The 12966-nt window shown below is 38.2% G+C and overlaps 1 protein-coding gene across 5 annotated transcripts in view; it reads left to right on the top strand.

The window, feature by feature from the left end:
* Positions 1–12966, top strand: part of DDR2 (discoidin domain receptor tyrosine kinase 2) — a 133520-nt gene that overhangs the window by 97216 nt on the left and 23338 nt on the right. For all 5 annotated transcript variants that reach the window (XM_010984421.3, XM_010984422.3, XM_064477940.1 and 2 more), the window contains 2 exons: positions 3899–4082; positions 9863–10106. In XM_010984421.3, coding sequence (XP_010982723.1) covers positions 3899–4082; positions 9863–10106 — 428 coding nt within the window. The remainder of the gene's footprint in view (positions 1–3898; positions 4083–9862; positions 10107–12966) is intronic.

Genomic DNA, 12966 nt, shown 5'->3' on the forward strand with positions numbered 1-12966 from the left:
AGACTTTATACTAGGCATTATGAGATAAATTTAGGTGAAATAAAATATGTAGTCTTTATTTGGGAGGAACTTAGAGCTTAGTGGGGAAGACAAAGTAATCGCAAGAAAAACAATAAATTATACGAAGCAAGGGCTACTTTTGTGGCATGGCTAAGTAAGGTAGCCATACCTTTTGACCCTCAAAACAGGGCATATGGTCTGACACAAATGATAGCCTACTTGTAGAGACAAAGGGCCAGAAGAATTGTAGTTATAAGTATAATAAATTGGACAGGTAAGGAAGTTCAGAAAGAATGAACCCCATAAACATAAATGCTTTAGAAATTGTGGGGAAAAAAGGAGACTATTAACGCTTACAATAAATAGACAAGGAAATTTCTAGGATGAGATCAGAATTGGATCAGAGGGAGGTAGGTAGAAAGGAGCATAGGAAAGGAGAGCAGGGATGAGGACCAGAATGGCCTGACTACAGCAGAAGCTAGAACTGGGAGCAGCAGAAGGAGCAATGGATACACCTGAAGTGGACCAATGGAGGGCCATGGTGGAGAAGCATGTTCAGATACAGGAGGAATTCAGGCTTGGATAAGAGATGTTCCCACCTATCCCAACTCACTCCACGTCTTGCCAGTCTTCTTCCACCCTACTGCAACCGTGTTCTCTCTCTTGGCTTGGTCTTTGTCTGCAAAGATTGAGCCTGGCAGAAAGGTCCGACCATAGTGAAGTTCAGAATAGATGATGGAGGCTGATGGTGAGAGAGAGAGAGAGAGAGAGAGGGAAAGAGAGGGATTAGTGAGTCTCAGGAAGAGAAGTGTGGAGTTAGAGCACTTCCACTGTCTTAGGCGTAAAGCACTGCCCTCCGGTTGCCACGCCCTGCGTGAGGGCCTGACTCATCCAGTCTTCTCCTAGTCACTTCCTTTTCATCTACTTAGTCGCTGTTCTTCCCCTTTTACTTAATCTGCCTTGGCATCATTTCACTTAGCCACACCCAACTGGCATAAATTTAAAGCACAGAGGAAATCAGAGATCAACTGAATTCAGTTTAGTTTCATAAACCTTTGTTAATCAACTGTTACTATGTACAAGGAATTTGGCTAGACTTGGTGGGTCTTCGAATGTAATGAATTCATTGATCTTACCTTTAGGAAGCTCAGAGTTAGGAATGGAGGCTAAACCAGGATATAAATTACTATGATATGAACGTAAGAGTAAGGGATATACTGTGAATGATTTGAGATTCAAAGAAACAAGGAAGCTATAACAGGAGAGTGCAGCATAGGGAGGGAAAACACTTGGATTCATGTAATAAAAATATTTGTTTGCTATGAGGCTAACGTGATAAAAATGTGTCAGAAAAGAATTCTGTAAAGGCAAAGTGCTACATATATATGTAAGTTATTATCTGATTGGATGACCAATTAAAACATACTAGAATAGATAAAATCTGATATGACCCCAAAAGACGGGTAGAACTTTCACAGGCAAAGAATCTCGAAATGGCATTTTGGGCAGAAGGAATAGCATGAGGACAAATGAATCGTGGTCGTCACGTTTAGGGGAAATCCCAGGAAAGATCCACAGTGTCGTTAACCATGGGCCATATTTATGCAGCAAAGCAAAAATGAGAAGCATAGCAAGGCAGATTTCAGAGGTTCTTGAATGTCAGGGCCAGGAAGAAGAGGGGAAGAAGAAGGAGTTCTTCTTCATCAACATCATCAACACAATAAGTCACCGAAGACTTTTAAAGCTGGAGAAGAACATGTTGGGAGCTCCACTTTAGGCAGATTAATCGAGCTACATTCAAAGGTTAGATTTGAATGGGGGGGGGTGACCTTTTCTAATTCTAAATTCTGTTAAATGGAAGAATTAAGGACTCAGGCTAATTTGATGGTGACTGTGGGAATAAGAATGAGAAAGGGATATTTATTTAGGGACCATCTCCAGTCTGGTTGGATACAGGGAGCAAGACAGTAATGTGAGGAAAAGAGTTAGATGAAACAGATTAGTCTAGGTTACTGAAACAATGGAGATAACATTTATTCACTCAACAAACATATTTTGAATGCTTATCATGTTCCAGGTACTCTCAGTGAATGTGGAAGAGAAGTATAATTGACAGAAATGGGAAAACTAGGTGAAGGATTAGTTTAGAAAGGGATGGTGATGGATTCAGTCTGAAATATAAATTCAGGGGACTGACAGAGCATTCAAATAGAGAAATAAGGTGGGTAACTGGAAATATGGCTCTGGGTGGACCCCAGAGGAAAGATTAAGAAAATAATTACAGAGATTTAGACACAATCAGCTTCTACTTAACTTTGGTAATTAGATACCTAGTTGGGGTGTGGCTGAGTGATAAGATATGAAGTTACCTAATTCAAGGTCTCAGGAAATAATCATAGTAGCAAAAGTTACTTTCTTTTTTTAACTAAGAAAAATTATAAAAGTAGTGTATGCTGTCGTAGTAATTCTAACAATTCTCAAGTATATGAAGTGAACAGGGGTAATTTCTTTCCTTACCCCTTTCTCACTTGGTTAGATTTTGATTAAAGAGAAATTGGATGAGAATTCCTTTTAATTTGTGTTGCTTTTCTTGAGGCTTTCACGGGGATTTATTTTTCTGGGGACAATGGGAAATATATTTATTGCAAGTAAATTTATGTTCTCCTAGCCTTCTAATCTGTAGAGAGAAGAAAAAGATGGCAAAACCTTGGAAGGGAGATCCAGGCTCTAGTCATTGTGGATAAGGCCAGTCAAATTTTATAATTTGCAGAACATTTTCAACGAACACATACATTTAAAAATGTATCTGTAAGGCTGGCACAATCACTCTTAGTAATTTTTTTTTTTGTAATTCACAAACTTTACATATCATTGGTCTGACTATAATCTCAAGGGTCACATGCATTATTGCTTGAGGGTACAGTATATCAGTCTCTTCATTTGGGAGACTCCTGACATATTTTCCAGAGCTTGAGGGGGAAGAAGTTCCCCATGATGGGTTCTTTCTCTGTCTTTCCATGGAAAGAAGGAAGGAGGTCTTTTTGTGTTCTTCAGATAGTCAACATAAATGCAGATACATCCCACACAGCAGTCTGGCTTCTGGCAAACTCAGCCGTTCAAAACAGAGCCTCACACTCAGAAGTAGAAAGGCTGCCAAGCTAGCAAAGAAAATTATATCCAGTGCCTCATGTCAAACATTCATTTTCCTCCATGAGTCTATTATTCTACAAATGTAATTGAAGTTAAATACAAATTAGTATTTAAATTTGGCTGAGGTCACTTTTATTTTTTCCTTTAGTTTGATATCAAATTTAAGCTGTTGAAAATGTGGGGTAGAGGAAGGCATGGCTGGATTATCTGGAATTGATTCATTGAACAATAACAACATATTGTCAAAGGAGAGTCAGAAAAAGTTTCCAACTGCCTCCCGGACCATTTACTTAGTCATGGGCAAGCATCTCTGTCTTCTGTAGTGTTCATTCTATGCGCTCATTCATTTAATCATTAATGGATTTGTTAATCAAATGCATTTGGTAATATTGAATCATTATTTAAAGACTTATTATATCAAATATATAAGAACAGGTAAGGATACAATAGACCATAGAAAGCTTTTTATAGACAATGATAAAAAATTATCTAAAAGCTTTGCTATTAAAGAGGTTAGCATCAAATATTTTGTAAAATTCACTTACATAAGATTCTTAGTTCTCCATTGATGCTAAGAATAAATGAGTCAGTATTATAAAACATACTGGATTTTTCATAATTCTTCAACCTCCAAGATGATCAGCTCTTACAAAACCTGGGGTGGAGAAACCGGATGATAGCTCTTCCGTGAATGTGTAATTAATGCCAGGTTCCTCTCTCCCTTTTCCTCCTCTCCCGGCCCGTGCAGCATGACTGAAGGGCTGGGCCAGCTGACGGATGGGGTGTCTGGCCTGGATGATTTCACCCAGACCCACGAGTACCACGTGTGGCCCGGCTATGACTACGTGGGCTGGAGGAATGAGAGCGCCACCAACGGCTACATCGAAATCATGTTTGAATTTGACCGCATCAGGAATTTTACTACTATGAAGGTCAGTGGAGTTAGGCGTGGAAGCCACACTCATGATGGAGGGAAAGAACTCTGGGGCGGTGCCAGCAGGACAGGATTCAAATGCATCTTCTGTGAACTAGCTACATGCGTTGCATGAGTGACTTCATCTTTCTAGGCCTGTTTCTTCATTTGTAAATAAGGAAGCTGAACGAGGTCACTGTTGCTCAATGTGTGTTTTGTTGTTGTTACTGTTTCAACACCAGGGTCAACACCCGCCTTAGGCAGAGCGGACGCAGTATCCCATGTCCACAGTACTTTTTTAACATCCATGGAAATGGTTTAATTTCTTTTAATGTTAGAATAAAAGAAATGAACTTTGGGGTCAAAAGTTATTCTCATCTTCTTAACAATGCAGTCATAAAATGTAATTTTAATATATAATTTTATGGGGGGAGGGGCCCACAAAGGCAAAAGTGACTCGAGCCATTGGAAGTCATTACATGGTCCTGCCCCGACTCTGCAGGGAGAGGACACCCTTGTCAGTAAGGGTGGCTCGTTCCAGCTCCAATTCTCAATGGAAGAAGAAGGGGTTTTGCATTTTGAGTCACTTCCCACCCCTTGAGTGCTTCCTCCATGCTGATAGCACTGAGAAGTCCTGGCGGAAGATCCCTGAGTTTTTTCTCCTTATCTATTATCATCCATCTGTGTAGGTGTCTGGTTCTCTTATCAGACCTCAAGCTCCTCCGAGGTAGTGATTCTGCTTTCTGATCTCTATACCCAAGTGTCTGGCACTTAATACATGCAGGCTCAATAAATGTTTGCAGATGAACAAATGATATCCCTTAGTGCCTACTCTAACCATTTATACTTATAAATATCTCTGCCACCCGGGGTAGAAGGAGGAAGAGAGATGATGGACAGGAACAGGACACTGACCAATAGTATTTCCTTTACCATAAAGAGAAACTTGAAGACAGAGGGGGGCCAGGCAGAAGGAATCGCTGTGACTCCTGGCTGGACCGATATCAGGGTTCTAGACCTCAGTCCCAGGGTTTCAATCTGTCTTCTCCGTGGAATCTCTATGACTCTTTGTCCAGTCAGAGGAGTTGGTTAGAATCAAGGTTTGAAGATGGGGTGGTGAGGTGGGTTTAACCCAAGTCTGTTCTAAGGCCTAAATGTAAATTATTAGGGTTTTTGTTTGTTTGTTTTGTTTTTTGCTAAAATACCATCACCCAAAAGTCTGTATTAAAATGCAAATATTTTACCTGTGGGAGAGTAAAACATTAAAAATTAATGTCTTGAATGCAATAATAGAAGTTGTTTTTTATCAGTTTACTATTACAGAGTAGCTAAGAGAGAGTAGGTACATTTTACTGAGTGTTGGATGGAAACCAAAAGACTTGGGAAAGGCACAGACTGGGTGTGTGCTGGGGCACGTTAGGTGCAGACCCTGAAAAGAGTTGGGGGTGGGGGTGGTGCTTAAAGCCTGATTTGCATTTTCTCTGAGGTGGAGCCTTTCAGAAGAGCCCACCCTTGAGGTAAGGGTTGAGGACATCTGTTAATGTGGTGAGTTTCCTGGCACTTCAGTCAAATGATGATTTTCCTTTTTTCTTACTCAATCCCAAGTGTGTTTCAGAGAGAAAGGAATGGAAAGGAACAAAAGTCTATGCAAAAAGTGACCATCCTGGACGCTAAACTTGATTTCTAAGATTGAGGAAAATTGATATTTAAGGGTAGAGGGGAAAGTTCTTTTGTTAAACGTAAGGGAGAAAGCCTGGGAACTTTTATGGCTCGCATATAACTCTTACTGGTTTAGAAAGGAGCATAAGAAGACTCCTATATAAGCGCCAAGAAAGAGAGTGGGCAAGTGAATCTGACTTCACACATGAATCCCTGTTTATCTGTGATTTTTCCCTGTTAATAACTGGGTGCATCCCATTAATGCCAACAAACTGGTGTCTCTGCCTCTATGTCTACTCGGTCCTCAGTTTCAATATTTGTTTCCCAAATCCATTCATTCTTGTATCTTTGTTATTAATTTAGCAACAGTATTTGGGATATACATTGCACTATGCTAGGTTCTGGAGGTAAACAGATGAATAAGAAATGGTCCCTACCTTGGGACAATTTGCAGTTCAGTGGGGGAAGATACTACTTATTTGTGAAGGGAGGTATGTAAGATGACACGAGGACCCCAAAGAAGGGAAACTGTTCTATTGTTAAGGGTTCCTAGTAAATCAAACTTTGTTATTCTTGGCACAAACCTGGAGTCAAAAAGAAAATGCATGTCTGTTACATCACTCCCGTATGTTAAGATGATAATAGCTCCTAACTGGATTAATAGCTATTAGTTGCATGGTGAGAACAGAAGGATGAACACACGCCCAGTCTGCCAGTGTTGTTCACGAATGGCTCTTTGGCAGTTGTAAAACACGTGTGTGCAGTTGTGTGTAACAGATCATTTGTCACAGGTTTTTTGGGAGGGAGAAAGGAAATAATGACAGTAACAAAACTATGTATGCTTCAAGAAAAAAATTTATTTGTATTGCTTAATAATGTGTTTAACCAATATGTACCAATTAACATGTGTATCAATTTAATATATATCATTGGCAGAATTTCTAGTCCCAGAAATAATAAGATGTATTTCAAACTCTCCATAAATTTATAATATTTAGTCAAAAGGCTTTGATCTTCTGGGGTCCCAGCAGCTCCTATTTAACTAGCTTATCACAGGTCAAAATTATTCAAAAGTATATTCTGCAATGAGAAGGTACTTGAAATTTCTTAGTAGCTGAGTCAGAGCTAGTCCTCTCAAGGTCAACCAGGTCTCATCTTTTCAAGGTTAAACAGGTCTCTAGCACATTTTAATTTTTCTGAGATAAATAAAAAATGAAAGATGACTTTCAGGTCACTGACGTCTTCCAGAATAGATTTTGCTACCTAGGCAAATTATTGCCTGTTTCCCTCCCTACCCTGAATGTAGTTTAAATATACCATTAAAAAAAAAAAGTAAACCCACAGAGCATTTAAAAAAAATGAAAACATTACCTATATCAAAACAAATGGGATACATGTAAAACGACACTGAGTCAAATTCATGATATTGAATATTTTCTACATTATTAAAGAAGGAAGTAGCAAAACAAATGAACTAGACATTGAATTCTAATATCAAAGATAAATGCATAAACCGATTTATTAAAAGCAGAAAACTATAGAAATCATATACCCAAAAGCTTATTCTTTGGAAAAATATAAAATAGAAAATGTTTTATAAGACAAATTAAGAAAAAAATAATGAAAAGAAAGGTACTTTGAAATATATATGCATTTTTCAAAATGTATTCTCTTTATTTAATAAATATATGTCTACAGAGAAATGAAATTCTATGCTATTTATTTGCATTTCAGGAGGATTTCCAAAACGTCTGTCGGAGAGCTTATTACCTTATCCACAGGCCACTCATGCAACACTTCACAGATTTCAAAACATCTGAAAAATCTATTGAAACAGTAGATGGTATTTCTTTGATTTTGTTCTTAGCCTTGCTCCATTTACTTGTGTTCAATAAACTGGGACTGTTAACTCATCCCAAAGAAGGTATTGACACATGTTTTCATCATTAACATTTAGAGGCAAATCCAAATGGAAAAGTTGAGGTGATTCGCCTCCTGTTCTGATGTTGACTGACCAGACAGGTCAAATCTCTCTGAGTGCCAGTTTCCGTATTTAGTGCAGGAAGAGCTGGACCAGAGGGTTTTTAATGTCTCCAGTCACTCTAATATTCCATGATTCCATTCTTTTTTTTTTTTTTTACTTTTTCATAGTATGTTTATTTAAAAAAAAAACTACATATGTTAAGCTCTTTTTCTTTTTTTAATAGCAAAAAATTTATTCTTTTTTCTTAAATGGAATACTATTCAGCCATAAAAAAGAATAAAATAACACCATTTGTGGCAACATGGATGGATCTGGAGATTGTCATTCTAGGTGAAGTAGCCAGAAAGAGTAAGAAAAATACCATATCATATCACTTATTTGTGTAATCTAAAAAAAAAAAGACACAGGTTCCATTCTTTTAAAGTATCTCTAATCTGTAAATTTCTGTGATAATTACTGCTTTTTCCTCAGCTAAAAGTAAATTCTGACTGTTAATTTTGTATTGACTGTCTAGAAACCAAGGGAGGGTATTGACGATAGTTGAAGGGTTACAATTCAGGACCTAAACAAGACATAAAATGGACAATGAATGACAGTGATGCTTTTCTACCCCATGAAATCTCTAAATTCAGGGACTAGTGACCAGCAAATCTCCATTTTCCACATAAGACTGAGCCAGAGGATATGTTACTAAACTACCATGAGAGATTTGATTTAGTTACAAACATGTACCTTCCATTTTCTTTTAAATTGAAGTGTAGTTGATTTACAGTATTGTGTTAGTCACTGGTGTACAGCATAGTGATTCAGTTGTACACACACACACACACACACACATACACATATATATATATTTTTTTTTATATTCTTTTTCATTATAGGTTACTACAAGATATTGAATATAGTTCCCTGTGCTATATAGTTGGACCTTGTTTATCTATTTCATATATAGTAGTTTGTATCTATAAATTGCAAACTCCCAATTTATCCCTCTCCCCACTTTTCCCCCTGGTAACCATAACTTTGTTTCCTATGTCTGTGAATCTGTTTCTGTTTTGTAAATAAGTTCATTTCTATCATTTTTTAAGATTTCACATATAAGTGATATTGTATGATATTTGCCTTTCTCTGACTTAATTCACTTAGTATGATAATCTCTAGGTTCATCCAGGTTGCTGCAAATGGCATTATCTTATTCTTTTTTATGGCTGAGTAGTATTCCGCAGTGTATATACAGACCACACCTTCTTTATCCAGTCATCTGTCAATGGACATTTAGGTTGCTTCTATGTCTCGGCTGTTGTAAACAGTGCTGCTGTGAACATTGGGGTGCCTGTACCTCCCATTTTTGAGGGATGCTACACACGGCAAGGTGCTGCAGAGGAGCTATTGTGGAGTCTTTGTTCCTGATGGCCCTTAAAAGCCATACAAATATCCTAGTAAGAGAGTCACGGCAGCAAGTGAGAAGGTGCAAAGCTACCTTCGCCAAGACCTTTTTTTCTCATCTCAGAAAATATCTGTGAGGAAGATTTGATGCCCTCATCAGAATGGCTTTTCCTAAACTGGATTTAATTCAGAGAGAGAATTAAGTCTTAGGTCTCCAGCTGAAAAATTCTAATACCTGGAACTTGAAATGAGATTTCTAAAGAGAAAGATGAAATTGTTTTGGATTGTATATTATTTCAGGTTTCTGATCTAAACCTATTGAAAGGAGTAGACTGGCTTTGGAATGCGCCTAGGAGGAAGTAGTTCAGAATAGCTTGATTCTGGGCAGATAGCAACCGCGATTGAGAGGATCAGAGTGGTTGAGAGGGCTATAGATAAGAGAGCGTTAAGGGCAAGGAAGGACCTGAGAGGATGCTGGCCCAGCCTTCATTTAACAGTTGAGGACACTACTCCCAGCAGCATGCAGTGAGGTGCCCAGGGGAGCACAATCGCAGATGGGTGCCTGGGGTAGAAGCCCAGATTTTATGAGATCAGAGCAGTGTATCACTGCCACTACTGAAGTTCCTAGAAGGGAAAAATCCAAGACTGCAGATTGCCAATTATTCACCAACGGTGGTGCTCAGAGAAACAGGCAGGTCTGGGATCTTACTGGGTACCCAGTGCCACTCAGCATGATCATCCTGTCACTCACATGCCTTTTTCTCTGCCAGGTCCACTGCAACAACATGTTTGCTAAAGGTGTGAAGATTTTTAAGGAGGTACAGTGCTACTTCCGCTCTGAAGCCAATGAATGGGAACCTAACGCTGTCTCCTTCCCCCTTGTCCTGGATGATGTCAACCCCAGTGCTCGGTTCGTCACAGTGCCCCTCCATCACCGCATGGCCAGTGCCATCAAGTGCCAATACCATTTTGCTGACACCTGGATGATGTTCAGTGAGATCACCTTCCAATCAGGTTGGGAGCTCAGGGGGGCCCTTAAAGGAAGTGGGAACTGGGTGGTGAAGGAGGAAGGTGTTGTCTGGAGCTTCTCGTTGGCAGGCTCTGAGAGGAGGAGGATTGTATAGGTGGCTTCTTAAGGGTACACAGAGGGAATCTTTTCTCAGACTAGTTTAGTTGTGGAAGGGCAGGGGGTGAGGATGAGGAAGTGGGCAGAATGTTTACTTGGCTCTCATATTTGTCTAAAAGAGATGTAAGATAAAGAATTAAAGAAAATGAGTACAATGTGTTAAAACCTTTATATAAATTAAGCCAGTTAAGGGGAAGCACACCTAAGCACTATTAAAATATTATGAAAATGTTTAAGTGAAAATACCTAAATATACACAAAAATGTCTAAATATACCCAAAAGAGAACAATGAGCCCTCATCCATCCATTAGCTTTACTAATTTACTATTTTTTTTGTCATGCTTGTTTCCTTTATTCATTCCTTTTTGCTATAGTATTTTAAAGCAAATCTGAGACATTTGATTTCATTACTAAAAACTTTAGAGTATATATAAGAAAATAACATTACATTCATAATGCCATAATAACACCTAGCAACATTTATTAACAAATAATTCCTTAATATCATATAATAGCCTGTCTACACTCAAGTATCCTGGATTGTCTACTAATGTCTTATTACTGTTGGCTTTATTGAATTAGGATCCAAATAACAAGGCCCTCTTGGTGTACTTCCTTTATATATTCCAAGGTGATGTCTCTTTTAATCTAAAACAGTCCTTTAAAAAAAAAAATTCTATTCTGGTTTGGCTGATTGATTTCTGTGGTGTCATTTTACTCGAGCTCCTGTCCTCTGTCATCTTGTAGACTGGAGGTTTTATCTACAGGCTAATTTGATGCAAATTCAATATTTACTTTTGCCAAGGGTTTTTCATAGATGGTGCTGTGTACTTTATGTTGAGCCCCATCATGGAGGTATCTCGTTAGACTCTCTCACTTTTAGTGATGCTAAGATTGATCTCTGGGCTCAGGCGGTTACCCTTTCATGGAAAGTTCCTCACCAACTTTCTCCTTGGGTTTTACCCTCCATGGATGACCACTGCTTACATTATTTATTTCATTAGGAGCTGCTAAATGGTGACTTTCTAATTCTTCTATTCCTTCTGTACTTATTAGCTGAATTTCTTCTGAATAGGAGAACTATTTCCCATATGCTTTTTTACCCTGAAATACAATTCACATTGGAAAGGCAGGACACATGATTAATTTTTAAGTCGACGTCCTACCAATCTTCAATGCTATCCAATAAGTTTTCTTTTGTTTTTCATCCTTGTTTTGTTTTTCAATATCATAATGCATTCACTGGTTTTTATAAATGTAGTATATTCAATCAACTGCAATTATTATTTTTAATGCTCAAATTGTCCTGTATTTGACTGGAGCACACATGTTTAATCTGGCTCTGTCTTCTTTGGATTAGATAAATGTTTGATAACTATCTTGTTTTCTGAAAGAATGAGATGTTTCAAGCTCATTTCGAACATTCACTGCCCCAGTTGTTGAATCAAACAGTTCCTCGAGCAATCTTGGTTCCTTTTAGTGGGGAGTGGTATTTAGGGACCATAGCCGGGGCAATGAGGGTTGTGCCGGACCTTGAAAAGTTAAAAGGCATTTAGCACATTGTCTATACCATCACAATTTAGTTGGAAGCACAAAACCTGTAGAATGATTTCTCATAAGATGCTCAAAGTGGTGCCAACAATAAGTGGTCAGAAGGAGAGAGGCCACTAGAAAGTAGATTTGTAATGCACGGTGTCAAAACGGTGAGATTAGCACTGGGACTGGAAGAAAAACATAAGCAAAAAACAACCTAAGAGAAGAGGAGAGAGTAATTTAAAAATAAACCAGAAGACTTTGTATTTCCTGATTTGATTTTTAAAAGAAGAAAACTTCAAGATGTTTTGCTCAATAAGATGTCCTGGTAAGGAAATAGAGCATGTGTTTAGGAAAACAGGCCCCAGTGTCTTCTGTTATAAAATTTTAATCTGAGAGCAAATGGGCTGCTTTTTTTACATCCAGTATTTATTAAGAGCAGAAATTTAGATTTTCAAAAGCAGTGTCATTTACACCATAAGTGTTAACTCGGGGACGGTAGGTTCCTGTCATCCTCAGGGATTCTCTCTGCGGAGTAATCGGTACGCTTATTCTTGCTATCGCTAATTACAGCTAAGGACTATGGTTACTGATGCCTGCGGTCTCTTGAACTTTAAATTTAATATCATGATGATATTAATTTTCACTGAAGCCTGAGGATGCAATTCAGGAAAGTACAGATAAATGCCAGACATTTTCCTATTTATATAGCAATGCTAAAAAGAAGAAAAATTAGGATTTTTGGAGGGGGTGTCTCTTTAGAAGGAAAATGCATGTTCTAATTCTTGACCCCACCTTGAGTAGACAAATCAGAGGGAAAAATTAGTTACCAACATCAATCTGTCAAATACACTTTTGGGATCTAGTCTTAGAAGTTTCAACATCGCTGTAAAGGATACTTTTAATTTGTTCATAAGGATGAAGGCTTAATTTATAAACTAAAGGGCTAGGACAATGAAGCATATAGTGAAAACCCTTTTATGAAGCAATTTAATTTCCTTGAAGGGAAGATCGTCTTAGCGCTATGTCTGTCCCGTGTCTGCTTACCCATTGTATTCTCTCTACACTTTTCTGAGCCAAGGTCTCACTTCCTATACACACTTAATGATAATGTGTGGTCACAGCCCTCTGACCACTCCTCCTTAAACTTTTTTTTTGTACCGTGACACTTAGTAGTTAATAATTTAAACAAAAATTTTATCAAAAAAAAAAAG

Source organism: Camelus dromedarius, chromosome 23 (assembly GCF_036321535.1).
Source record: "Camelus dromedarius isolate mCamDro1 chromosome 23, mCamDro1.pat, whole genome shotgun sequence".
Classification (NCBI taxonomy): Eukaryota; Metazoa; Chordata; class Mammalia; order Artiodactyla; family Camelidae; genus Camelus; species Camelus dromedarius.